Raw genomic sequence first — 27,207 nt, 5'->3', positions numbered from 1 at the left:
AAACGTGAGTTATAGTATCTTTTGTACAATAAACTTCCAGCAAAAAGTAATTAGGCTCTCAAGTTATATGATAACATTTCAAAAAACATAATTAATTTTGAAATACAGGATCTTACACTGAATTAAACAGGTTTATATTATCTGATATGGTTTTTATTTAAAGAAGGGTGAGACTGGGCTTGTGGCTCACACCTATAATCCCAGCACTTTGGGAGGCCGAGGTGGGCGGATCACCTGACATCAAGTGTTCGAGACCAGCCTGGCCAACATGGTGAAACCTTATCTCTACCAAAAAAAAAAAAAAAAAAATTAGCTGGTCGTGGTGGCATGTGCCTGTAGTCCCAGCTACTTGGGGAGGCTGAGGCAGGAGAATCACTTGAACCCAAGAGGTGGAGGTCACAGTGAGCCTGGGTGACAGAGGGAGACTCCATCTCAAAAAATAAAATAATATAAAGTAAAATAAAGGAGGGTGGAATTTCATTACCAAAATCCTCCATTTTTTGGTAGATGATCTCCATTTTTTTTTTCCAAATAGAGAGGAGAAGAAGTTAGAACTCTGAAGTTCTTGAGTCTCTCTGTCCCTTTCTTTGTAATATAGCATGCTTTTTCTTCTTTAATTTTAGGAACTTTTATAAGGGATCATCACAAATGTAAAATATCAAGTTAAACCTCATAAGATGCTCAAAAGAAACACATTAGGGTACTGGCCTGTTAGGCTTGCTAAAAGTGACATACAGGTGTTAGCCACAGAAGTGAAAGGGCCTCAGAATGACACAGTACATTTTTTATCTTTCAAAATACAATATCTAATACAAACCAAAAAAGTAAAACTTACATGTAGGTTTAGAACACAGTAATGATTGTATAATAATAATTTCATGCTTGTATGAAAATTTTCAGATAAACTCTTATATTAGAAGTAATTTCTGAACCAACAAATAAAGTAACTGTCCAGTTAGAATGTTATAACTGTATGTAATATAATGAACATATTAACAACAAGTTTGTTGTTGTTATTGTTTTAAGATGGACTCTTTATCTGTCACCCAGGCTGGAGTGCAGTGGCATGATCTCGGCTCACTGCAACCCCGCCTCCTGGGTTCAAGTGATTCTCCTGCTTCAGCCTCCCGAGTAGCTGGGATTATAGGCACCCACCACCACACCCAACTAATTAATATTTACAAGACCACAATGGTACTGAACTTTCACATGTAAAATGTGTTACCTTCTAGAGGTGGGGCACAGCAGTGAGCAAAAAAATTTTTTTTTTTTTGAGACAGAGTCTTGTTCTGTTGCCCAGGCTGGAGTGCAGTGGCTCGATCTCAGCTTACTGCAAACTCTGCCTCTTGGGTTCAAGCGATTCTCCTGCCTCAGCCTCCCCAGTAGCTGGGATTACAGACACCTGCCATCACACCTGGCTAATTTTTGTATTTTTTTAGTAGAGATGGGGTTTTACCACGTTGTCCAGGCTGGTCTCGAACTCCTGACCTCAGGTGATCTGCCCACCGTGGCCTCCCAAAGTGCCAGGGTTACAAGTGTGAGCTACTGTACCCAGCATAACTGCAGGGTTTGAAATATTAATGTTACTAATGTCGTTGCTGAAAATGGAACTCAAATATTACTTAATTCGGATTTTCTGTATTTTGCCTTATAGATAGTGATTTATATATGTTGACTAGCAGATTTTTGGTACTCATGAACTCATTTCAGTTGGCTTGTTGTTTTTTCCCCTCCTGAGTATATAAAAACCCCACTGACATTTTAGGGTCCTCTAGCTGCTGTTTGAGGTGATAGTGCCAAGGAATGGACTCTAATCCTAAACCACTGATTAAATGTTTTATTAAGTCCTATGCTACATTTACTGAAGAAAATAAAATCTGAGAAGAGGGGGAAGAGAAATAACTATTTTTAGGACCCAGACTTGGAGACCTGTGCCAACCATACATTTACTACAACTGAAAACTAATTATTTAAAAGAGAAGGTAATAATCATGGTTTTAGTTGTCATCAGCTAAGTGTGGGCTGGAACATTCTTGTTTCCAGTATCAACCTGTATCAAAGTGCAAGCTAGAGATCTAATGAATATGATCTCCTGTACAGTGCTTAAAGATACATAAAATACTTCCCATCTAAATCCTTACATTATTTATATACAGGGACATATGTTTTCCTTTACATACGTGAATATCTGTATGTATACAAATATTCAAGTGAATAATTGTATAAATATATGTATGTTCTAGCTTACAGAATTAGAAATGTAATTCAGTTTACTCCCACAGAATAAGATTGAAGATAATGAGAACTGAATTAAAGCTTACTTTCTTTCACAGAATTCCTCAGAGAGAGAAGACTGTAATAATGGTGAACCCCCTAGGAAGATAATACCAGAGAAGAATTCACTTAGACAGGTATGAAATTCAGTCTTACTTAAAATAAAAAGCTATCAACAACAAAACAAAAGATAGGAAACCCTGGATTTGCCATTCTTTAAGCACTGGAGCTTATATTAAGAGTACTCTAAGTTGGCCTGGCCATAGTCATCAGTTTCAATCAGGTGACATTGTTTTCTTGGTTGTTTAAAAAACATTCTAGATATACATGTACAGAACAGTCAGCTGGTTACGTGTAGTGAATACAGATTCAAAGAAAAGAGTTTTTATTTGGGAAAAGTAATTTTAAATACTTCTTAAGTATAGATGGTAGAATAGTTGACTTTAATAACTCCTATTTTCCTGTTACGACTCTTCAGACTTTTTTTTAAAAGTATCAAAACAGATCTGCCTATAATAAAGTTAGCCCTTTTAGTCTGAGCAATATTATGTTTGCTTTTTCTAGAAGGAAAGGCCATTATTAATAATAACAAAAAATTTTGTGGCCGGGCACAGTGGCTCATGCCACTTTGTAATCCCAGCACTTTGGGAAGCTGAGGTGGGCAGATCACCTGAGGTTAGGAGTTTGAGACCAGCCTGGACAACATGGTGAAACCCCATCTCTACTAAAAAACTACAAAAATTAGCCAGGTGTGATGGCAGGTGCCTGTAATCCCAGCTACTGGGGAGGCTGAGGCAGGAGAATCGCTTGAACCCAAGAGGCAGAGTTTGCAGTAAGCTGAGATCGAGCCACTGCACTCCAGCCTGGGCAACAGAACAAGACTCTGTCTCAAAAAAAAAAAAAAAAATTTTTGCTCACTGCTGTGCCCCACCTCTAGAAGGTAACACATTTTACATGTGAAAGTTCAGTACCATTGTGGTCTTGTAAATATTAAAACGTCTTTGGCATAAACAAAAAACACAAGTTCTTACAACGTTGCCATAGAATAAGTGTGTACCTATTTGTTTTTTAATTTAATTTAATTTTTTTTAGTTTAGTTTGATTTGGTTTAGTTTAGTTTAGAGACAGACTCACTCTGTTGCCCAGGCTGAAGTGAAGTGGCGTGATCACCGCTCACTGAAACCTCCACCTCCCGGGTTCGGGTTCAAGTGATTTTCCTGCCTCAGCCTCCTAAGTAGCTGGGATTACAGGTGCATGCCACCATGCCCTGCTGATTTTGTATTTTTAGTAGAGACAGGGTTTCACCATGTTGGGCAGGCTGGTCTCAAACTCCTGACCTCAGGTGATCCGCCCATCTTGGCCTCCCAAAGTGCTGGGATTACAGGCATGGGCCACCATGCCTGACCCTTATTCATTTTTAATATAAAATTGGATACAATGAGCCTGAGCAGCAGTAAAAATAATTCTAATTTACTTGCATTTATGGCATTGTTCTAGGAAACAGGAGATCTAGTATTTGTTGAGCACTCACCATGAACATGATGCTTATTTGCTTTAACCTTCACAATAATCCTGTAAAGTTTTTAGACATGATGTGATTTCCAATTTATAGATGAAGAAAATGGAGGCTTAGAAAGGTTAGATGACTTCTCTAGGTAGTTAGTGATTTGATACTCAGATCTCGGTTTTTCCAAAGCATTTCTACTTGTGCCTTCTGACTTCAGTTTATATATAGTATTAATTTAGAGGGTAAGTACTTGAAACTGTGACACATTCATTTTTTAATTTACTATGTGTTAAATGTTTTTTGGATGAACACTATTCCTTTTTTATAAAAACAATTGTTTAGTAAACAGAATTGAATCATCCAGGAAGCTTTTCTTTAAAAAAAACAAAGATCAGTAATTGATGTTGAGACAGTTAACAATTTTAACTGTTTGGAGAATCAACACCTGATCTGTTCATCTAAATCAATAGGACAATATTGAATAAGATAAATTGAAGTAGAAACACTTTGCCCACTATACAGAAACAACTGTCAGAAAACAATGACACAACAAAAAGTTTTGGCAACTTTATTTAAGCTAACAAACGAATTTTCACTCTGCAAAGTTATAAATTAATTTTAATAGGCTGATCCAGATGGTCCATTTGGAAAATGGATAGGCTGATCTGTTGAAAATTAAACTAAATTTATCTCTCTCATACTTCAAACTGAAGCAAGAGAGAGAATCGTGCCTATTAAGTCCAGCACATACAGATGGACCAGCAGGTCACACATGGGACTAATCTGATTCATTTTAAAAATAAATGCATACATTATTGAATCATTTTCTACTTGCAAGATCTGTTGTGTGCAGTATTCGAAAGAGATTTAATGTTGTTTTTTTCATTGCTGTTTTAGCAGTTCTCTTCCCCCCTTCCTCCTCCCACTTTAACAACCTTTTTTTTCCCCCCTCATGGTGTTCTGAAATGATTTTTCTAATATCTGACATTCAGTGTTGAGATCCAAGCTCTGGAGATTAATTAGGTCATGAGGCTTTTTCTCCTCCCTTCTTTGTAAAGTGTTTTATCTCCATTCTCTTTGTGAAGAGCATGAACTCAATGTTCTTGGAAAGAGAAATGGCCTTTAGAAACAGGGAAGTAGGAGATCCTCCTGGGGCCCTCAAAGTCTTTTAGCTTCTGGGTGTTTTAACAGCCCCATGAATGCAGATTTGTAAATTTATTGCAGTGCCATCTGGTTTTTTGCTCGAACCAGATTACTGTTGGCTTGTGTCTGTCTATTGTGGTGGTCACTCCCTGGGAGCTTGCCCTCTCTATCTTAGGGAAAAGTGGAATAGTAGGGGTCAATAGAAGCAGGTCACAGGGCAGCTGTCCAAGACTGCCCTGAACTTGATTACCCCATTGCTGATTTTTTTAAGGTAGGACATAGTATATAAGCTGTTTAAACTCCTTTTCTCTGTTGCATTTGACATAATGGAGCGCCATTTGCTGTTTTGCTATTTTTGTTTGTTGTTTTTGTTTTCTTCCTATAGTCAATTTCTATAGACAAAAAGATGTCAAGGCCACCTTATACCTAGTGTTAATATAAGTAGGATTTGCATCTCATTAACTTGAGATTCTTTTGCAGATATTTCTAATGGTATTTCAGAAACTCTTTCACTATTGATTATAAAAAGTTCAGTTATATTCTAGCCATTTAGTATTGTTTTTAACTAACATTATAGTTTACCTATATTATTCAAAAATAATGTTTTGCCATTGTTGATAGAACATTACTACATGTTTATTTGGAGAGCTATCTAAATATTGGAGGAATAGACAACTTTATGTTTGCAAATTTGGCAAGTTCAGATTTGGCAAGTTGAACAAATTCCTTGAAAAATACAACTTACCAAAATAACACAGGGTGAAGCGAAATTTGAATAGCCCTATGTCTATTAAAGAAAATTAATTATCAGAAGGCATATGTGGTTTACTGGTGAATTCAACAAATATTTAAGAAAGAAATGATAAGAATTTTTTGACCCTTTCACAGAATAGAGAAGGAAAGAACACTTCTTGACTTATAAATCCACCTTAACAGTAACTCCAAAACCTCACAAAGATATTACTAGAACAAGAAATAATGAAGGAGAAAATTAAGACACTATTCCCTGTGTCTCTTACCTGCTTCTCCATTTCATTTCCAACATCTGAAGGTGGAAGAGTGTGGGGTAGGGAAAGGAAGTAGAGCAGTATATCCTTGTAAAGAAAGTTAATTTTCTTAGTTTCAGAATAATCTCATTTCTTGACAAAAGTATAAGCTTTTATTTAAAGGATGTACAAAATGGCTACAATTTTTGTTTTACTTTTACTCCTAAAAATGTGAAGTCAAGGACAGGGTAGCCACTATTTTCCGACCTTTTATTTCTATCTGCAATCAAGGGCAAAGGCCTGGGAGGATACATGAAAGTACTTATTACTTTCTGAAAATGTGGCATTTACAACGTGCAACTCTTTGCTTCTCATTGGCGCTAATAGGATCTGTCAGACCTGCCTTTCTCTGTAATTGAGTAAATTGTGACCGTTGTCTAATCCCTCTCCCATCCCCCATTCCCTTTGTGTATGTGTCCACTTACCACCCTGAGAACGTGGGCAGTGATAAATAAAGCATTGAGTAGAGCTTTCTCAACTCTTTGAAAGCAGCATGATGCCAGCCCTCTAGTTATATTTCTTTAAGTGTTTACGTTTTCCTGTATTCTTTCTCTTGTGTAGCTGGAACCCTGGGGATGCAAAGCCATGAGAGAGGCCAAGAAGCTAACAAAGTAGCTGTCTCCCTTGTTAGCTTGTTCCTTTATTCTTTAAAAACAAGATAAAAACCATCTGGCTCAGGGCATTACATTTTCCTCCCCCATGCACCTCTATAGATGGAGACTTCACCTGCAGTGAGGGTTTACATTGATTAGGGAGGGAGCAGTAATTCAAGCTTCCATCCTCTTCAAGGATACTTTGCAGTCTTTAAAGGTGCTGACCCACTGAGTTAAACTGTCAAGGGAGGATAAAAAAGTATCTTCATCCCAGGAGGTAACAGCTGCCAGGTTTTCAACACCTTGCACACTGCTGGAAAAATGTCACAATTGTCAGCTGAAAGAAAAATGACTCTGTTGTCATCTTCTGTTAATGACTGGGCCTTATAAAAGGGACTCCATAAGTCTTTTAGAAGGAATAAGTAGCTGTTTTCCTTTTCTACCACACTCTTCTACCCCGAAAAAATTCCTACGTTGCTCTAAACATTGCCTTGGAATAGATCCACAAAAAACAGCAGTGAAGAACTTAAATCAGCCAGTATAAGCGTGGAAGTCTAATGGGCATAGCTCCTTTATACAGTTGGATGAGTAGGAGGAAAAAGCACATCACTGACACAGAAAATGACATTAGAGTGTGTATTAACAAAACAACAACAACAACAACAAAAAGTCATTCATAAGCCAGTGAACTGAGAGAAAACATACTGTATTTCTGTTCTTTGGAGGACAATTTGTTTTCAAGCAGCATCCAGATGGGTAAATACCAAGACATTTCTTTTTTCAAGAGAGCCACTCCTTTTCTTCATTTAAAAAACAAAAACAAAAACCACACACAGAATTTGCTTCCTTTAATAGCTCTGTAATGTTAATATATGATGGCATTCCCTTCTTTCTGATTTGATTGATGAGGGAAAAAGATTTAATGAAGTCCCTGATATCAGACAGGGTTTTTGTTTTTTGTTTTTTTTTCCCCCTATTTGTTTTAGGTTAGTCATTTTAATTGTATTGAGTAATTAGAAGGTACACACAGCCAAGGGAGCTTTGTTCTGATAATTGCTCAAGAAAACCCATTCCCTATCTGCCGTTGCTTTGTGTAAGACACTTCTCCCTCTAGTGGCAATAGTAAGCACTTTGGCTTGGCAGTAGGCAAGGTGTAATTGCAATATGACAAACTATGCTTAAGGGACTATCTTGTAAATACTTTGGTTTAGGGTTTGGCATTATTTCATTATATATGTGTAATTGGTTGTTGTGGGTTTTTTTTTTTTTACTCTATCAAATTTACTACCTCTTTTTGCCCCCCCTAAAGTGCTTTGGGCTTTGGGTGAAAAAAAAATTGCCGAGATGTTTATTAAAAAAAAAATCACAATGCATTCTGGGTAATGTTTTGCAGCTTGACTTAATTTTAGTCATCTGTTTTAATTACCTATTTATAAAAATGTTTTTGCATTTGTAGACATTATTTAATACTTTGGAAGAAGCACCTCATTTGAAATAAATAAATAAATTGTACTTATTTTAAATAGTCTATGTAAAAGATCTTAAAGGTAATTAATGTAGGTCTCTTAAGTAAGACAAAAGTGATCTTTCCAAATCTGATGAAGTGATTTGTTTATATAACTTCCCACTTCTGTTGAATCCTTTAGAGTCTAATAATTTTTTTTTTTAACACGGTTTAGCAATTTGTGCCTAGCTACAAAAACCCTTCTTCAAAAAGAAGCAATTTAATAACCAGCTTTCTTAAAATTACTTTGAGGAAGGAAGACTGTATAGGGGGTTGGTGTTTTGTTTTATTTGTATTTTAATGTAATCATTCTTTGATAAATTGTGTAATCACTGACTTAGTAGAAAAAATATTATTGAACTCCTGGGTTGCAATGACCATAAAGAGTATATTTTCATATAGAGAGTTGTGATACTGGGAATAAATTATAAAGGAAACAGTTTATATGCTGGTCAAAGTCCATATGGGCCCAATTCATTTTGTTTTCAGTGCTTACTCTGGATGTACCATTAAAAAAGGGGGCGCATTCTTCACCGAAAAAAGAAGGAAAAAGGAAAAAAAAGGGGGAGGGAAAAAAAGGGAGAGGTCCCCCCCCGCCCCCATGTGAAGCCTGTTGTGCTCAGCTGCGTGAGTCCTAAAAAAAAAAATCTCCCCTAAAAACAATATGGAATGAGATCAGATACAGCTTTGCATCTATTGAACAAGATTCAGTAGCATCTGTGTGGCATTTTTAAAACCTACTTCCAGCTTCCTTGGATGTCGCTTTTTGGAATGCTTTTTCTATACTGTATACTTGTGTGGGACATGATTTGATGTTACCATATATCTGGAAGTCCCTGTCTCCCTATCCCCCCACCCCCAGTCACTAGCCATTTTCATTATCCTATATCTTGTTATGCTATAGGGATGCTGAACAGATTTCTTAAGCAGCTTTTTGCAAGGTTAAAAGAATGCAGCCCAGTAACAAGTTTGTGTCATTTTAAATATATACTTTCTAGTAAATAAGGGGAAGTCTGGCAATCAATCCCTTTTAGTGTGTTATATGTTTCACCTGACAACTAAACCTTCTATTGATTAGCCATTACTTTGTTAGATAATCCTATGTCATTGAATCCATTGTAAAAAATTAAACTCTTTAAAATGTTTTACCCTAGCAGCAGTGTGAAAATTGAAAACTTGTTCAGAATTACAGCCTGCTTTCACAAAGAAGGTAGTTTTCAGCAAGGCATCTTACTAGTTTATGCTTATGTGCTTTATATGCGATACAAAAATGTATTAAAGTACTCCAACGCAAAACTCTCTGCCTCTGGTTCAGCAATGAAGCTACCTTTTCAAGTGTTGCATGGGGACAGAACCTATCTTGCCTGTGGCTATTACAATCACTAGTTGGATTTCAAACTGAGGAGAGTCTTATAATAGGAAAATACCGAATGGAAAATATTGAATGTTTTAGGCTTTTAATTGCAGAGTGGTAAAGAAACTATGACAAGTTTCAGTTTACTGATCAGTGTTACTTCCTTGGGAGATAGGCAAAGTCATATACCCATTTTACAGATGGGATGTATAGAAAATAAAGTCCTATATATAGCCGTACTCTGGAAACTCCCTCAGGCCTGGCATAGATTTTTCTGAATCTATCTGATGTTTCCCTAAGTATGTTATCATATATTCATTCATGAAAGGAAAAGAGGGTAATTTTGAAGGAAAACACATTCTTTTTATAACTTAATGTTTTCAAAAAAATAGCTTTTTTTTTTTTTTTTTTTTTTTTTTTGAGACGGAGTCTTGCTCTACCGCCAGGCTGGAGTGCAATGGCGCAATCTCGGCTCACTGCAACCTCCGCCTCCTGGATTCAAGCGATTCTTCCGCCTCAGCCTCCCAAGTATCTGGGACCATAGGCATGTGCCACTATGTCCAGCTATTTTTTGTATTTTTAGTAGAGACGGGGTTTCACCATGTTGGCCAGGATGGTCTCGATCTCTTGACCTCGTGATCTACCCACCTTGGCCTTCCAAAGTGCTGGGATTACAGGCGTGAGCCACCACGCCCGGCCGCATTTTTCCTCTGCCTCCTGGGTTCAAGCACTTCTCCTGCCTCAGCCCCCCAAGTAGCCATGCCCAACTAATTTTTTTTTTTTTTTTTGGTATTTTTAGTAGAGATGGGGTTTCACCATATTGGCCACGCTGGTCTCAAACTCCTGACCTTGTGATCTGCCCGCTTTAGCCTCCCAAAGTGCTAGAATTACAGTTATGAGCCACCATGCCCAGCCAGCATGATACTTTTATTGATTGGACAGACCTCTGTAAAAAATTTACCCTTAAGACACTTTTTTTTGGAAGTTTTCATACAATAACTTATACATATATTAATTGTGTAAGTCAATGAATTTTTGATGAATCTCACCACCTATGTAACCACCACCTTGATTAAACTAGAGAATATTTTCATTACCTAGGAAAATCCCTTGTTCTCCTTTCTACTTATTTTCCACACCACCAGTGAATCAAATATTGATCAACTTACTGTCACTATAAATTAGTTTGCCTTTTCTAGGATTTTGTATAATGGAATGCTACATTTTTGGGGTCTGACATTCACTTTGCATAATGTTTGTGAGATTCATCTATGTTACTGTGTATATCAGTAGTTGAAAAACTATATTGCAGTTTGTTTTCTGTCTCCTTTTGGTGGATATCTGAGCCATTTCCATCTTTATAAGTGAAGTTACTGTGAATGTTATTCTATGAAGGTTTTTGGTAAGCATATGTTAAGTGCTTTTTCATGTGCTTATTGGTTATTCAGATATTTTGTGAAGTATCTGTTTTAAGTTTGTAGCTTTTTTTTTTTTTTTTTTTTTTTTGAGACGGAGTTTCGCTCTCGTTACCCAGGCCGGAGTGCAATGGCGCCATCTCGGCTCACCGCAACTTCCGCCTCCTGGGTTCAGGCAATTCTGCTGCCTCAGCCTCCTGAGTAGCTGGGATTACAGGCACGCGCCACCATGCCCAGCTAATTTTTTGTATTAGTAGAGACGGGGTTTCACCATGTTGACCAGGATGGTCTCGATCTCTTGACCTTGTGATCCACCCGCCTCGGCCTCCCAAAGTGCTGGGATTACAGGCTTGAACCACCGCGCCCGGCCCTTGTAGCTATTTTTTATAATTGCATTGTTTGCCTTTTTATTATTGAGTCGTAGACTCAACTATATTGAATTCTGGATACCATTCATTTGTCAGATATACGTACTCTGATTGTTTTCTCAATTCTATGGCTTGCCTATTCATGGTGGTTTTTTTTATTATTATTATTTTTTATTTTGTGTTTTTTTTTTGTTGTTGTTTTCTTTTTTGTTGTTTTCTTTCTTTCATGGTGTGTTTTGATGAAAAGTTTCTAATATTTGGATGAAGTTCAGTCTACATGTTTATATATATATATATATATATATTTTTTTTTTTTTTTTTTTTTTTTGAGACACAGTCTTGCTCTGTCTCCCAGGATGGAGTGCAGTGGGCACAATCTTAGCTCACTGCAACCTCCACCTCCCAGGTTCAAGTGATTCTTGTGCCTCAGCCTCCCGAGTACCTGGGATTACAGGCATGCGCCACCACACTCAGCTAATTTTTGTATTTTTACTAGAGATGGGTTTCACCATGTTGACCAGGCTGGTCCTGAACCCCTGGGCTCAAGCTATCCTCCTTCCCTTGGCCTCCCAAAGTGCTGGGATTACAGGCATGAGCTGCCATGCCCAGCCTGAATTTTTCATTTCAGATAATGTACTTTTCAGTTCTAGAATTTCTATTTAGTTTATTTTAGGTTTTTTATTTTCTGGTAGAATTTTTCATGTGTTTATTCATTGTGATCATATCTTTTATTGCTATGTTCAAGTTTGAGCATATTTATTATCGCTTCTTAGAGCTATAGTATGTGCTCATTTCTACAAATAGATCTTCTCAGAGTTGGTTTTTGATTCATTTTTCTCTTGACAGTGGATCTCATTTATCTTTTTTTTCTCATGTTTGGCAATTTTTGATTATATAACAGATATTATAAATGGTACATTGCAAAAACTTTGAATTCTTTTTTTCTTCCTCTGATTAAATTACTGGCTGATCTCTATGACCAGTGATATTGTGGAGGCTTGGTTTTATATTTGTTAAGGTCAGATGTGTTCTGGTTTTGCCCTTACTCCTAACACATACTCTGGAATCTAAACTCATGGTCTTTTTAAATTTTCAGTGGAAAGCCTAAGATGCTTATTAAGTCCTTCTAACTTGATAGAAGTCAAATTCTAAACTCTTTCTCCCCTCATGAGCAGCAACTTGAATATCTGCTCAGGCTTTCAACCCTCCAGCTGTTGCTCTCCATTGAAATCCTTGGAATCTCCCCTTCATTTATGTAGTTTGGAGGTTAGCCATAGATTTGAGGGGAATTTATATGTAATTTTTTAGTCTTTCACCTTCCCCTGTGGTTCTCTTTCATTTCTGGGATTTCTGTTCTCTATTGCTAGCCAGTATGGCAATTCTGAACTCTGTATCACTTGATATCTCAAGCCAGTAGACTGTGGCTTTCAGATTGAATACTAGTCACCCTGCACCAAGTGGACTCATGAGTGCCTTCAGGGGAAAAGCACACAAACACACATCTCACCCAGTGTGGTTCTCTTCTTTCAAGATCAGGCCTCTCCTTCCCCATTTACTGCCTATTTTAAGTCAATCTCCAGTGGCTTAACATAGCTTTAAAATGTTTTTCCTATCTGTAGGAGGGTTGATGTGATATAAACATTTCTGCCATTAGTGGGAGCAGAACTCTTTAAGTTGTATTTTATTCAGCAGATACTAATTACTTCATAAATTTATCTTTAAAACATAGTGAATTTTATTTTATTTATTTTTTTGAGATGGAGTTTTCGCTCTGTGGCCAGGCTGGAGTGCAGTAGTGCCATCTTGGCTCACCTAAACGTCTAAGTCCCTGGTTCAAGTGATTCTCCTGCCTCAGCCTCCCAAGCAGCTGGGATTACGGGCATGCGCCACCACGCCCAACTAATTTTTGTATTTTCAGTAGAGACGGGGTTTCACCATGTTGGTCAGGATGGTCTCAGTCTCCTGACCTTGTAATCCACCTATCTTGGCCTCCCAAAGTGCTGGGATTACAGGCATGAGCCATCACACCTGGCCGTGAATTTTATTTTAAAAATATTTACGTTGTTATAACTCGATCAAGACAGTTGCAGGTGGGCAAAAAGAAAAAAAGAAAAGAAAAAAAAATGTCACATGTGTGTATGAATAGTAAATGTTTACGGAATTAGACAATGCAAAAGAAATAACAAATCTGGAGCACAGAATTTACATGCACCAATAGTTTGAATCTATACACAAATTTCTAGTGCTCTAATTTATTTTTTCATATATATTTTGAAATAATTTTTACTTACATTATAAGAACAAAACCGGTTGGTAAAAAAAAATTTTATTTTGAGACGAAGTTTCACTCTTGTTGCCCAGGCTGGTGTGTATGGCAAAATCTCACCTCTCTGCAACCTCCCGCTCCTAGGTTCAAGCGATTTTCCTGCCTCAGACTCCTGAGTAGCTGAGATTACAGGCATCTGCCACCATGCCCAGCTAATTTTTGGATATTTGGTAGAGACAAGGTTTCACCATGTTGACCAGGCTGGGTTTTTTTTTAAATTTATTATATATATATATATATTTTATTGCGTTTTAGGTTTTGTAGTACATGTGAAGAACATGCAAGATTGTTGCATAGGTACATATATGGGAATGTGGTTTGCTGCCTTCCTCCCCATCCTCTTCCTCCCCATCACCTATATCTGGTATTTCTCCCCATGTTATCCCTCCCCAACTCCCTACCCTCTGCTGTCCCTCCCCTAGTTCCCCCCAACGGACCCCAGTGTGTGATGCTCCCCTCCCTGTGTCCATGTGTTCTCATTGTTCAACACCTGCCTGTGAGTGAGAACATGCAGTGTTTGATTTTCTGTTCTTGTGTCAGTTTGCTGAGAATGATGGTTTCCAGGTTCATCCATGTCCCTACAAAGGACACAAACTCATCGTTTTTTATGGCTGCATAGTATTCCATGGTGTATATGTGCCATATTTTCCCTGTCCAGTCTATCATCGATGGGCATTTGGGTTGGTTCCAGGTCTTTGCTATTGTAAACAGTGCTGCAGTGAACATTCATGTGCATGTGTCCTTATAATAGAACGATTTATAATCCTTTAGATATATACCCAGTAATGGGATTGCTGGGTCAAATGGAATTTCTATTTCTAGGTCCTTGAGGAATCGCCACACTGTCTTCCACAATGGCCAAACTAATTTACACTCCCACCAACAGTGTAAAAGTGTTCCTATTTCTCCACATCCTCTCCAGCATCAGTTGTCTCCAGATTTTTTAATGATCGCCATTCTAACTGGTGTGAGATGGTATCTCAGTGTAGTTTTGATTTGCATTTCTCTAATGACCAGGCTGGATTTTTAAGGTTTAGCTTGTCTAAAAGAAAAATGGATGGGCACAGTGACTCATGCCTGTAATCCCAGCACTTTGGGATGCCAAGGTAGGCAGATCACTTAAGGTCAGGAGTTTGAGACCAGCCTGGCCAACATGGTGAAACCCCATCTCTACTAAAACTACAAAAATTAGCCTGGTGAAGTGGCACATGTCTGTAATCCCAGCTACTCGGGAGGCTGAGGCAGGCGAATCACTTGAACCTGGGAGGCGGAGATTATAGTGAGCTGAGATTACACCACTGCACTCCAGCCTGGGCAACAGAGTAAGACTCCTTCTCAAAAAAACAGACAAAAAACTGATTTTATAATATTGATGGGGAGTCATATATCTCTACTATTTTCCGTATTTTTTCTCAATTTTTATTTTTATCTATTTTCTTGCCAAAGAATTATACTTGACCAAAATCAAATTCTTTAAATATCTGTTCATGCTGATATAAATAAACAAATGAGTAATTAAACAAACAGATGAGGGGTGAAATCACAGCTTTTCCTTACAGAAGAATTCCAGTTAATAAATGTGGAAGGAAAGACAAAAATAATAAATTCACTATTAGAATACACAGTAAAAATTACCATGGGCATAATTCACCAATGGTTGCTAAAAGCAGCAAGCAGAGATTCAAGTAGAAACAGGATTATAGTGGAGAATCTTGGTAGACATGCCCTTAGCTATATAATCAAGGCTAACATCACCAGAAATAGCAACATACCTTCTGATTTGATGCAGTGAGAAGGGCACATCACCTCTAAAGTAGCTTTTTCCAAAATAACCTCAATCTGATCATGAGAAAACATCAGACAAACCCAGATTGAGGCGCAGTCTGTAGATTAACTGATCAGTGCTGTTCAGCCATGTCAGTCATGAAAGATAAGGAAAGACTGAGGAATTGTTGAAAATAAGAGGAGTCTTAAGAGACATGACAAACAAATGCAATGTGGGATCCTAGATTAGATGCTGAACAGAAAAGGGATGTTAGTGGAAAAACTGGTGAAACCTGAGTAAGTTCTGTACTTTATATAGTAACACATTAATTTCTTTCTTTTTTTTTTTTTTTTTAGAGACGGAGTTTCGCTCTTGTTACCCAGGCTGGAGTGCAATGGCACAATCTCGGCTCACCGCAACCTCCACCTCCTGGGTTCAGGCAATTCTCCTGCCTCAGCCTCCTGAGTAGCTGGGATTACTGGCACGCGCCACCATGCCCAGCTAATTTTTGTATTTTTAGTAGAGACGGGGTTTCACCATGTTGACCAGGATGGTCTCGATCTCTTGACCTCGTGATCCACCCGCCTCGGCCTCCCAAAGTGCTGGGATTACAGGCTTGAGCCACCGCACCCAGGCACATTAATTTCTTAGTTTTGATAAATGTTCTGTGATTATGTAAGACATTAACTTATGGAGAAGCTAGGTGACAAGCATATAGGAAATCTTTACTTTTTCTTTCTGTGCGCGCGCGTGTGTGTGTGTGTGTGTGTGTTTGGTTTTTGAGATGGAATTTGCTCTTGTTGCCCAGGCTGGAGTGCAATGGCACAATCTTGGCTTACCGCAACCTCCACCTCCCAGGTTCAAGCAATTCTCCTGCCTTAGCCTCCCAAATAGCTGGGATTACAGGCATCCGCCACCACTCCTGGCTAATTTTTTTGTATTTTTAGTAGAGACGGGGTTTCTCCATGCTGTTCAGGGTGGTCTCGAACTCCCAACATCAGGTGATCTGCCCGCCTTGGCTTCCCAAAGTGCTGGGATTACAGGTGTAAGCCACCGCACCTGGCCAAGACACCATCTCTTTAAAAAAAAAAAAAAAAAAGGGCCAGGCTCGGTAGCTCACACCTGTAATCCCAGCACTTTCAGAGGCCAAGGCGAGCAGATCAGCTGAGGTCGGGAGTTTGAGACCACCCTGAACAGCATGGAGAAACCCCGTCTCTACTAAAAATACAAAAAAATTAGCCAGGCATGGTGGCGGGTGCCTGTAATCCCAGCTACTTGAGAGACTGGGCAGGAGAATTGCTTGAACCCAGGAGCAGAGGTTGCAGTGAGCAGAGATCACACCATTGCACTCCAGCCTGAGCAACAGAGTGAGACTCCATCTCAAAAAAAAAAAAAAAAAAAAAAAAAGATGATGTCTTGATTTGTTGCCCAGGCTGGAGTGCAGTGACACAATCATAGCTCCCTGTAGTCCTCAACTCCTGGGCTCAGTCAATCCTCCCGAGTAGCCAGGACTATAGGCCTCTGCCGCTACGCCCAGTTAATTTGTTTGTTTTTGTTTTTGTTTTGTAGAAATGCAGGCTTGTATGGAACTCCTGGCCTCAAGTAATTCTCCTGCCTCTACCCCTCAAAGTGCTCATGAGCCACTGTGCTTGACCTTTACTATTTTTGTACTTGTTCTCTAAAATTATTTCAAAATGTTAAAAAATTGAATTCTTTCTTACTGTTGGTTTTAAGATTGTGTCTTAAGATTTTTCTTCTTTAAATCCAACACAAATGCTTATAGCAGTGGTTCTCAGTATTTGTTCCTAGATCAGCAGCACTGACATCAATTGGGACCTTGTTAAAAATGCAAATGTTCGGAAGTATTGGGGATGGAATGTAGCAATCTGTGTTTCTTGTTGGTGTTTTATTTTGAGATAGAGCCTCGTTCTGTTGTCCATGCTGGAGTGCAGTGACACGATCTTGGCTCACTGTAGCCTCTGCCTCCCAGGTTCAAACGACTTTTCTGCCTCAGCCTCCCAAGTAGCTGGGATTACAGGTACCTGCCACCACACCTGGCTAATTTTTATTTATTTATTTATTTATTTATTTTATTTTTAGTAGGGATGGAGTTTCACCATGTTGTCCAGGCAGGCTGGTCTCAAACTTCTGTCCTCAAGTGATCCTCCCATCTTGGCCTCCCAAAGTGCTGGGATTACAAGAGTTAGCCACCGGGCCCTGCTGTGATCTGTGTTTTAACAAGCACTCCTTCCAGATTATTCTGATACACACTAAAGTTTGATAAACATGATTTATACCATCAATAAAAACTTAAGACTAAAGGGAAACATTTCTATTAATATATTGTCCAGTAATTACTAGTAAGTTTGCTTTTCATAAAGTATAATTATAGTATTACCAATGTTTTGTTTGGTTTTTGTAGAGACGGGGCTTCGCTATGTTGCCCAGGCTGATCTCGAACTCCAAGGCTCAACCCTGCCTCAGCCTCCCAAAGTGTTAGGAACACAGGCGTGAGCCACCGTGCCCAGCCACCACCAATTTTTAAATCCATTTCCTATTATTTGTCTTTCTTTTTTATTTGGAGACAGTGTCTTGCTTATTGCCCAGGCTGAAGTACAGTGGTGTGATCTCAGTTCACTGCAACTGCTGTCTCCTGGGCTCAAGCAATTCTCGTGCCTCAGCGCCTTGAGTAGCTAGGAATACAGGCACCCACCACCATGCTTGGCTAATTTTTTGTATTTTAGTAGAGACAGGGTTTCACCATGTTGCCCAGGGTAGCCTCAAACTCCTTAGCTCAGGCGATCTGCCCACCTCGGCTTCCCAAAGTGTTAGGATTACAGGCATGAGCCACCACACCCGGCCTGATTTTTCTACTTTATCTCCTGAACATTACCAGATGTGCTTAAGGGAGGACTTTTAAGATCTAGATAGGCCTGACGTGGTGGCTCACACCTGTAATCCTAGTACTTTGGGAAGCTGAGGCAGGTGGATCACATGCAGTCAGGAGTTCAAGACCAGCCTGGCCAACATGGTGAAACTCTGTCTCTACTAAAAATACAAAAAAAAGAAAAATTAGTGGGGCATGGTGGCAGGCACCTGTAAGCCCAGGTACTCAGGAGGCTGAGACAGGATAATCGCCTGAACCCAGGAGACAGAGGTTGTAGTGAGCTGAGGTCGTGCCACTGCACTGCAGCCTCAGCAACAGAGCAAGACTTTGTCTCAAAAAAAAAAAGAAAAACTTGGTAAATGTTGCTTTATCTTTTTTCAGTGTTCTTCCAATTTTGATTTATTTCTTTTTTCTTTTTAAAGCCAAAAGTCAAAGCTTATAATGAGATTCTTTTAAAAATATTTCATGATTGGTTTTAAAATCATTTTTTTCTGGATAGTTTGAAGTTTTTTCATTTATTATTCTGGATAAGAAACATGTCAGCTGAGCACGGTGGCTTATACCTGTAATCCCAGCACATTAGAAGGTTGAGACAGGAGGATCATTTGACCTCAGGAGTTCAAGACCAGCCTGGGCAACATGGCAAAACCCCGTCTCTACAAAAAATTAGCCGGGCATGGTAGTGTGCACCTGTAGTCCCTCGCCTACTCCAGAGGGATTGCTTGAATCCTGGAGGCATAGATTGCAGTGAGCCAAGATCTCACCACTGTACTTCCAGCTGGGGTGAACAGAGGAAGTACAGTGGTGAGATCTTGGCTATCTCAAAAAAAAGAAAGGAAAGGGAAAGGGAAGGAAAAGAAAAAGAAAAGGAAAACAAAGAAATGTGTCCTCTGCGGGAGGCTAAGGCAGGAGAATCGCTTGAACCAAGTGACCTGAGATCACGCCAATGCACTCCAGCCTGAGCAACAGAGCAAGACTCCGACTTAGAGGGGAGAAAATCATGTCCTCTGAATACTTTCAGATCTTGATGGTTTTGACAGTTTAGAAGGAAAAACAACAAAAATAAATCTTTTCTCAGAACAGTAACTGCTGTTTTAAACTGAACTAAACCCTTCAAATTTGCATTTAAAAATAGGTAACCAGTACCTTCACCTTTCATTAATCATTAATACAACGAAGCCACTGCCACTCACATACTTATTCATGGGCACATCAGTGGCTTTTGTGGGCTCTATCTTTGCCCTCCCTCTTTTCTAACTTATCTCTCAGTTTCCCTAAGTCTTAATTTATAGATAGAATCTATTTGTGTTTTCACTTTGAGAAATAGAGCAGAATTTGAAAACAGTATATGGCAGTATTTCAATATTTTTAAAACCTGTTTCCAACAAATTCTCTTTACAGACATACAACAGCTGTGCCAGACTCTGCTTAAACCAAGAAACGGTATGTTTAGCAAGCACTGCTATGAAGACTGAGAATTGTGTGGCCAAAGTAAGTAATATTACTCATCAGTGTATATTGTAACACACCATAACAGCGCTGTATCTGTAGGCATCTTTACTCAGTATTGCTTAAGGACTGTTACAGGATTATATATTCAAGAAAAAATAAACAGGCATCATTTTATCTAGAACAGACTGCAAATTAGATTCTCCGCTTCTTAATTGCAACAGAATCTTTTGATCATGAATTCTGGTCACACTTTAGACTGATTCACATTTGTTTCTTGACACTAGTTGTAGCTTATCACATATCAGTAAAATTTGTATAAGATAATGCACAATTGTTTTCATAAGTTTTTGTTTTTTAAATGCAGTTACATATAGAGTACATCATTGCAAGATTGTGAAATATGCTATAGAAAACCCAATTATTATGTCACTATTATTATTTATTGAGTGGCTAATGTTAGAAATACTGTTTTTGGTGATCTTGATCCACATGAACACGTATGTTTAGTCATGTCTATGGGCTACCTCTTTTTCATGTATATATATGTCATCTCCATAGCCTAGATGTAAAATTAATCTTAAGTGTTAGAAATCTGATGCTTTAAATTCAAGTGTCAGACATTTTATTTTAGGGGTAAGTACTATTAAGTATGGGCTCTGTTTCTTTTACTTGAATTATCTACAAAAATACTGCCTTTGTATCTATTCATAGATTTGCTGCTGTTGCAACATTCTCAACTTCAACTATTTTAGTTCAACCTATTTTATTATAGACCCAGGCCCTTAGTTCCTTGCAGTTATTATTAGAGCCAGGCCTGGTGTCGTGTAGTTGCTATCCTTTCCTACAAAAATCCAAGGACAGTTGTCTTAGTCTATGTGGACTGCTATAACATAAACACTGTAAGCTCGGTGGCTTATAAACAAAACTAATTTTTTTCTTACAGGGGCTGAGAAGTCCCCAAGATTAGGGCACCAGCAGATTCAGTGTCTGGTGAGGGCTTGCTCTCTGCTTCATAGATGGTGCCTTCTCACTGCATCTTCACATGATAGAAGAGACTAGCTAGCTGTCTGGTATCTCTTTTTTTTTTTTTTTTTTTTTTTTTTTTGAGACGGAGTTTCGCTCTTGTTACCCAGGCTAGAGTGCAATGGCGCGATCTCGGCTCACCGCAACCTCCGCCTCCTGGGTTCAGGCAATTCTCCTGCCTCAGCCTCCCGAGTAGCTGGGATTACAGGCATGCGCCACCATGCCCAGCTAATTTTTTGTAATTTTAGTAGAGACGGGGTTTCGCCATGTTGACCAGGATGGTCTCAATCTCTTGACCTCGTGATCCACCCGCCTCGGCCTCCCAGAGTGCTGGGATTACAGGCGTGAGCCACCGCGCCCGGCCTGGTATCTCTTTTTTAAGGGCACTAATACCATTCACAAGAGGTCTGCCTTCATTAATTTGGGAGAACGCAAACATTTAGACCATAGCAAAAGCAGAGTTTTTTATTTTTCCTTAAAACATGCAATAGTCTGTGAGCCTGCTCTATCAACTGGAAATACATCACACAAAATATAACCATTGACCTTATTTTATTTTATCTTGTTTCATTTTTTTAGATAAAAGATCTTGCTCTGTTAGCCAGGCTAGATTGCAGTGGCACAATCCTAGCTCAATGCAATCTTTACCTCCTGGGCTCAAGTCCTGATCTTCCTGCCTCAGCCTCCTGAGTAGCTGAGACCAGGTGTGTGTGCCACCACACCCAGGTAATTTTTGTTTTTTTAGGTTTTTTGTTTGTTTGTTTTTTTGGTAGAGATGAGTTGTCACTATATTGCCTAGGCTGGTCTTGAACTCCTAGCCTCAAGTGTTCATCCCACCTAGACCTGCCAAAGAGTTGGGATTACAAGCATGAGCCACTGAACCCAGACCAAGTCTACTTTATATCCTGCTTTTGTGTGTGGAAACAGGGGTACACAGTTATTTGGGCCTTTAAAAATTGTTGTTTTTTAGCAGCATTTTAAGCCATGCTGCTCTCAGTTTTATCACAAGTGTGTGACTTCTGGCTAAATAAAGTAAAATTTTAGCATGAGTACCAATCCAAGGGCAGGGATTTTAATGAGTTTCATTGAGAGCCGGCCAAGTGAGCATCTGTTCCTTTTGTTTTCTCCATACTTTGTAAGCCAGGATCTCTAATCTAAATAGTTAGGTTGGTGCGTGTCTATATGATGTGGAGGTTTTTTGTTGTTTTTTTTTCTCCCACCCTCTCCTTTAGTGGTACATGGTTAAAAAATCTTCTGGCATCGGGCACAATGATGTAATTTCTTCCATGCTCTTGGATCTTGGGTGGGAAAATAAGTTTGCTCATTGCTGCTCATCAGTCTGTTTCACTTGCTCCCAGATGGTGACCCTCTCATTGCATTGTTGCTTGTTTTAACATTATTCTGACACCCATATCCTTTCATCGTCCTTTTAAATAATCTAATTTAATAATGACGTCTATCATTTCCTACTGAAACCCAGCTAAATCACTGGTTCCTTTCATTGGCCCACATCCTGTCTTCTGGTTCATTGCTTCAGATTTGAGCCAAATAATCAGTTGGTCAATGTCAAATAAAAACACATAGCTGAAAAATTTTCTTTCTTGCAACAGTCTCCAGTGAGGTACCCATAGTATGAGACTAGTGAAAAAGATTTTCCCTTTTTTTTGAGATGGAGTCTTGCTCTGTCACCCAGGCTGGAGTACAGTGGTGCCATCTCGGCTCACTATAACCTCCACCTCCTGGGTTCAAACCATTCTCTTGCCTCAGCCTCCTGAGTAGCTGTGATTACATGTGCATGCCATCACGCTCAGCTAATTTTTGTATTTTTTAGTAGAGACAGGGTTTTGCCATGTTGGCCAGGCTGGTCTCGAACTCCTGACCTCAGGTGATCTGCCCACCTCAGCTTCTCAAAGTACTAGGACTACAGGTGTGAGTCACCGCGCCTAGCCAAGATTTTTCTTTTTTATTTACATGTGTTTTTTGTGTGTCATGATTCCTGTTTCTATTGGCCTCATTTATTGCTTGACCTTTGAATGGAATGACTCATCATTATTTTTGCTGGTCTGCAAGCTTGTCCCTATTTCCTGTTCTTCACCTTTAGCCCTTAACTGAATAGTTTCATCTCTACATTGATATGGCTGCAGTGTTTTCTCAACTTGGTACAAGTGTCTGTTGTTGATTCAGATTGTACTCCATTGTAGCATAATCTGTAACCATTTCCATGTGAAAACAACTATAATATAGTGATATCAACCATTTTTGTTCTCTAGTTTAAAGAGTGACTTTGGTTTGGCTAGAGATACTAATTATAGTCCAAAACCTTATTATTGAATATGGTTCGTGTGAGTTTTAGAGAAGACATTAATACCAGTTATTTACCTAAAAGCAGCAATGGTATTATGTTTGGACCCCTGTGTGTAGTACCTTGAATGTGACTTTTTGCCAGAAACATCTGAGTCTTACAGTAGTTCTATAAAAAGGGTGCCCGTAAGTCCTCAGTAGAATACAAGAAAACAAAGTTGTAAAACAAATTATAGCCACCCTAGGTTGACAATAATCTTGTGAATCTTTAACTTGAAGAAAGAAGCCTAAGAAAAGATTTAAAAATAAAAATGGAGGAGGATCTATTTTATCACCATAACTTAATACAAGTAATATTTGGAGGCATTGAGATACCTTTCATTTTTTTCAGAATTCTTTCTCCTGGTCATGGCCCTGTGTTTCATGAGATTTGTGTTTAGAGCATGATGAGCTTTATGTTTATTGTAGCTTTAAATGGACAGTCATTATTAACTGTCAACTTAGTCTTTAAAATCCATAATCACATTGTGTGTGTTAATGTCAGCCTTCATGATGTTTTTTAATTGGTAAAGAAAACTAACTGGAAGGCTGAAAAGCATTACTTTTTTATGTTATCTTGCTATTGACTTTATTAAACTATTACTGCAAAATTCGATCTTAGGTTTTTTTCCTAATTTGCGCTTACCCACACCCACAAACCGATACACAAACACATACAGTTAAAATTGAATTGTTTGAATCCATCTATCCAGATTCCGGGCTCAGATAAGAGAAGTTTTTCCTCTTTATGTCTAGAAAATAAACCCCTTCAGTCGTCCTTTGTGGATATTATGTGTTTTAGTTGTTGTTGTTTGTTGTCACTGTTTTTTTATTTGAGACTAATAATCTGTTTGAAACTGACTGAGACAGAAAAATGTGATGTTCCTTTCCACTCACTCCAGATTTTGATAGAAGACTTGTTTTATTTATTTCCAAAATTATATCCGCAGGAAACAAGCTGTTTAAATTCAGATTATGCTGAAGTAAAATAGTCCTGGTATGAGAAGCAACGTGCTGTTTTACGAGCACAGAGTCCCTTTTCTCATAACTGATTGATAGTAAATATTTTCCTGAAGAATTATTGCCAACCATGAACAGTGCAACTGTTTCACTTTTTTTCCGTGCTACTTGCTGTACCAGCCATTGTCGGTAATTAAGATCTACAATTCACAATGCAGACGTTTGCACTTCCTCTGGGTCTGCGCTATTTATAAGGCATTTCAGCTGTTCAGAGTTTCTTTTGAGTTTTAAACTACATGTTAACAGGCTTCTTTAATACACTGTTCCACAAGTAGCATGTCAGATGATCCGTTCTTCACATAGGCGCCTCTGTCAGGTCTCAACATGAGCTTTACGGAGAACATACTAAGATACAACCGTGTCATTGAGGCCGATGTGATTGGAAAAACTCTGGGGTATAACATGTTACACATTAGGCTTATTCTTTCAAAAAGACAGGAATAAACTTCAGATATAATATTCTTTTTAAAAATCTTTATTCATATGAGCTTAATGTGTTAATTGGTTTACAGAGAAATACACAGTTAAATGACTTTTCCAAGTTTACTTTGCATTAATAAGAGAAACCAGGACCCCTCTTATATTCAAGAGTTTGTGTGTTTGTCAGATTAAGGATGTAAGAATACATTTTCTTCTAGATGTGTGTGCTGTTTAAGAAGAATACAGACATGGGGCACCAAAACGGATCAGCAGATTGACTGCACATTTGTTGTGTAATCAGCTTCAGGAACCCTAAGTAGCATATGCCATTGGTTGAGGAAAGTGTAAACAGGAATCTTGGTCTATGTTAAAGTTAGTAAAATTTAAACCATTTTCACCAAGAAGAGATTTAATTTTTTTTAAGAAGAAGAAAAAAAAAAAAGTCCAGACCCCAGCCCAGAATCATGCCCTAAAATAAGAGTAATTGCTTGTGCAGTCTCCTTGCTACCGGTACTCCTTGTTAAACATACACGAAAAAGAAACAAGAAACTGAAAGCTGTCAACAAAATGTGTTTAAAACTTTGCTCCGAATGGGCATCAGACTGGCTGTTTTTAAGCCTGAAGTCCAGCCGCATTGATTATGCATGTTGGCCACCAGCATCTTCCAGCAGGGCAGATCTGCAGAGAAAGGCAGGACACGGAATTCAGGGCTGATTCTGGATGGCCGTTGAATACAGACAGCTTATGACAAAGCCATTCCAAGACAGTTTTATTTGACAAATCTGAAACTTTCTGTAGTTCTTTTGAACTACCGTGTTTCTGTAAACTTCTCTTCATCTGTGAACTCTTTATGAACCTTTTTTTTTTTTTTTTTTTAAATAGCAGCAGTGGTTCAGCTGTTGGGAACCACTGATACATCTGACCGAGACACTTCAAGATGCTAGAACCTATTCACATTTCTATCTAGCCAGGGAGCTAATAAGCTCGAGCTTGTCTTTGTGGATTGATCTAGATTAGCATGAGTTGAGCCCAGTCAGTGTCGTCCTCAGTGAAAAGGGAGAGGTTGAGGGAAAGCGGGATGAAAGAAGAAAGTTCTTCATCAAGAATTGACTGCAGTATTGCCTGCTGATGCATGTCGGATCACCCGCACAGAGAGATCACATGGCTTCTCCAAAAGTCAAACGATCAATTCGCCTCGTTTTGGCTCTGTACTTAATGCACAAACAGTGCGATCTGCGGGGCTGTAATTGCATTGTTAGGGCCAAGGAACAAGCCTGTGCCTTTTCAGCAGACAGCTGGCAGGGAGAGAGGCATGTTGTTAGGAAAGAGAGAGGCAAGGCAAATAAAATTACTGCTAACGCTCAGAGATCGGCAGGAGTCCTACTTGCCTAATCTTACCGGTGGGAGCAAGCGGCTGTTGTAATCCAATTATAGCAGCATAAGCAATTTGTTAGACACTCCGCATAATGTAACAATTTCCCAATAAACTCTGACTTGTAATAACGTCGGCAAGAGTCCGCATAAATCTGCCCGAATGGTGGGGGCTGGAGCATTCGGCTGGGGGCTTGTAATTGGCGCCATCAGCACGTTTTGCGGAGTGCAGTATGGTGCAGTCTTTTAGTGCAGGAATTTTAAGGAGAAAAGCATGGCACACGTTTCTCAAGGAAAAAAAAGTGGCCATTAAAAGGGGAACAGCAAGAAGGGCATACTCTTGCCTTCACATTACCTAGGAATCTTAGTGTAGAAAGCAAACAGGAGGAAGCCATGTTTCCTCCTAATACTAAAGAGGGGAGGTGGGGGAAAGAGTGTGTGAATTAAATTCCTTTATTTAAAAGGCATCAGTTTCTATTATTTATACCTTCATCTCCAGCCCCCTAAAATGCTGTTAAGGCAACATTTAGCTAACATTTTTATAAAACGTTCATACTCAGGCAAGCCTAGAAATGCCAAGTTTAAATCTATTTTCTTCTGGAGTTAGCATTTTCTTTACAACATGAAAACATATTTTCTTTGTGCCCAGGACAAATCTTTTAAAGATATTATCTCACTGAGTATCAGACCTTTCTGTGGAGTTCTGACTTCTGCTTTAAGAAACTGTCACTTACTGAAGGGTTTAAATCTCAGCTTGTTTGCTTAGCTGGCTTTACTGCACTGCTTATTTTCTCATTCTGAAATACATTGTGAATATCTGTGATACTAGGATTAGTAATCTCATTAAAGAGTTACATTTTATAAAAACAGTCTCATTTAAAATTATACTTGTGATGATTGTAGAAATAATTTTGATTCCTAAGTAATAAAATTTTTGTTTTGGAAAAAATATTTGTTGTTATATGGGGCAAAGTAAAATCACTCTTATTAATTGATTAGCATTTGTAGTCACAGAATAGGGTTTATTATATAAGGTATAGGAGGTGAAGAATGCTTATGGATTTGATTTAATAAATTTTCATGCTACTGAATGTTTATTAAATGTTACCTACTCTCTTAGGCCAACCCATCTCTTCATTGCTATATAATTTGTGTCAAAACCAACCTTATGACGTAAGAACAGGATTTTTCAAAATATCCTGTTGCTGTGGGTATTACCACAATAAATACTTACTTGCAGTATAGAAATTTCCTTCTACTGAAGCCAATGCAGCCTTCTTTGACTGGAGTCACATCAATAAACTACAGTGCCTCTAATAAAGCCACTCAGTGTCTGGGTTTAACTAATGGCTGATTTTCATGGCTTTGACAGTGAGCTGTGTGCGTTATTTTCTCCTGA

The 27,207-nt window shown here is 38.6% G+C and overlaps 1 protein-coding gene across 7 annotated transcripts in view; it reads left to right on the top strand.

Annotated features, from left to right (window-relative positions):
* The window catches only part of BTRC (beta-transducin repeat containing E3 ubiquitin protein ligase), a 196,611-nt gene that overhangs the window by 101,402 nt on the left and 68,002 nt on the right, over nt 1-27,207 (top strand). For 6 of the 7 annotated variants that reach the window (XM_012439500.2, XM_012439493.2, XM_064373962.1 and 3 more), the window contains 2 exons: nt 2,334-2,411; nt 19,584-19,673. In XM_012439500.2, the coding sequence (XP_012294923.1) occupies nt 2,334-2,411; nt 19,584-19,673 (168 nt within the window). The remainder of the gene's footprint in view (nt 1-2,333; nt 2,412-19,583; nt 19,674-27,207) is intronic. The other variant, XM_064373963.1, reaches the window with a different exon arrangement.

Source organism: Aotus nancymaae, unplaced genomic scaffold (assembly GCF_030222135.1).
Source record: "Aotus nancymaae isolate 86718 unplaced genomic scaffold, 86718_ANA_hifiasm-v0.15.2.pri h1tg000010l, whole genome shotgun sequence".
NCBI classification, from domain to species: Eukaryota; Metazoa; Chordata; class Mammalia; order Primates; family Aotidae; genus Aotus; species Aotus nancymaae.
Note: the sequence above shows the minus strand (reverse complement) of the source record. Positions and strands in the feature narration are given on the sequence as shown.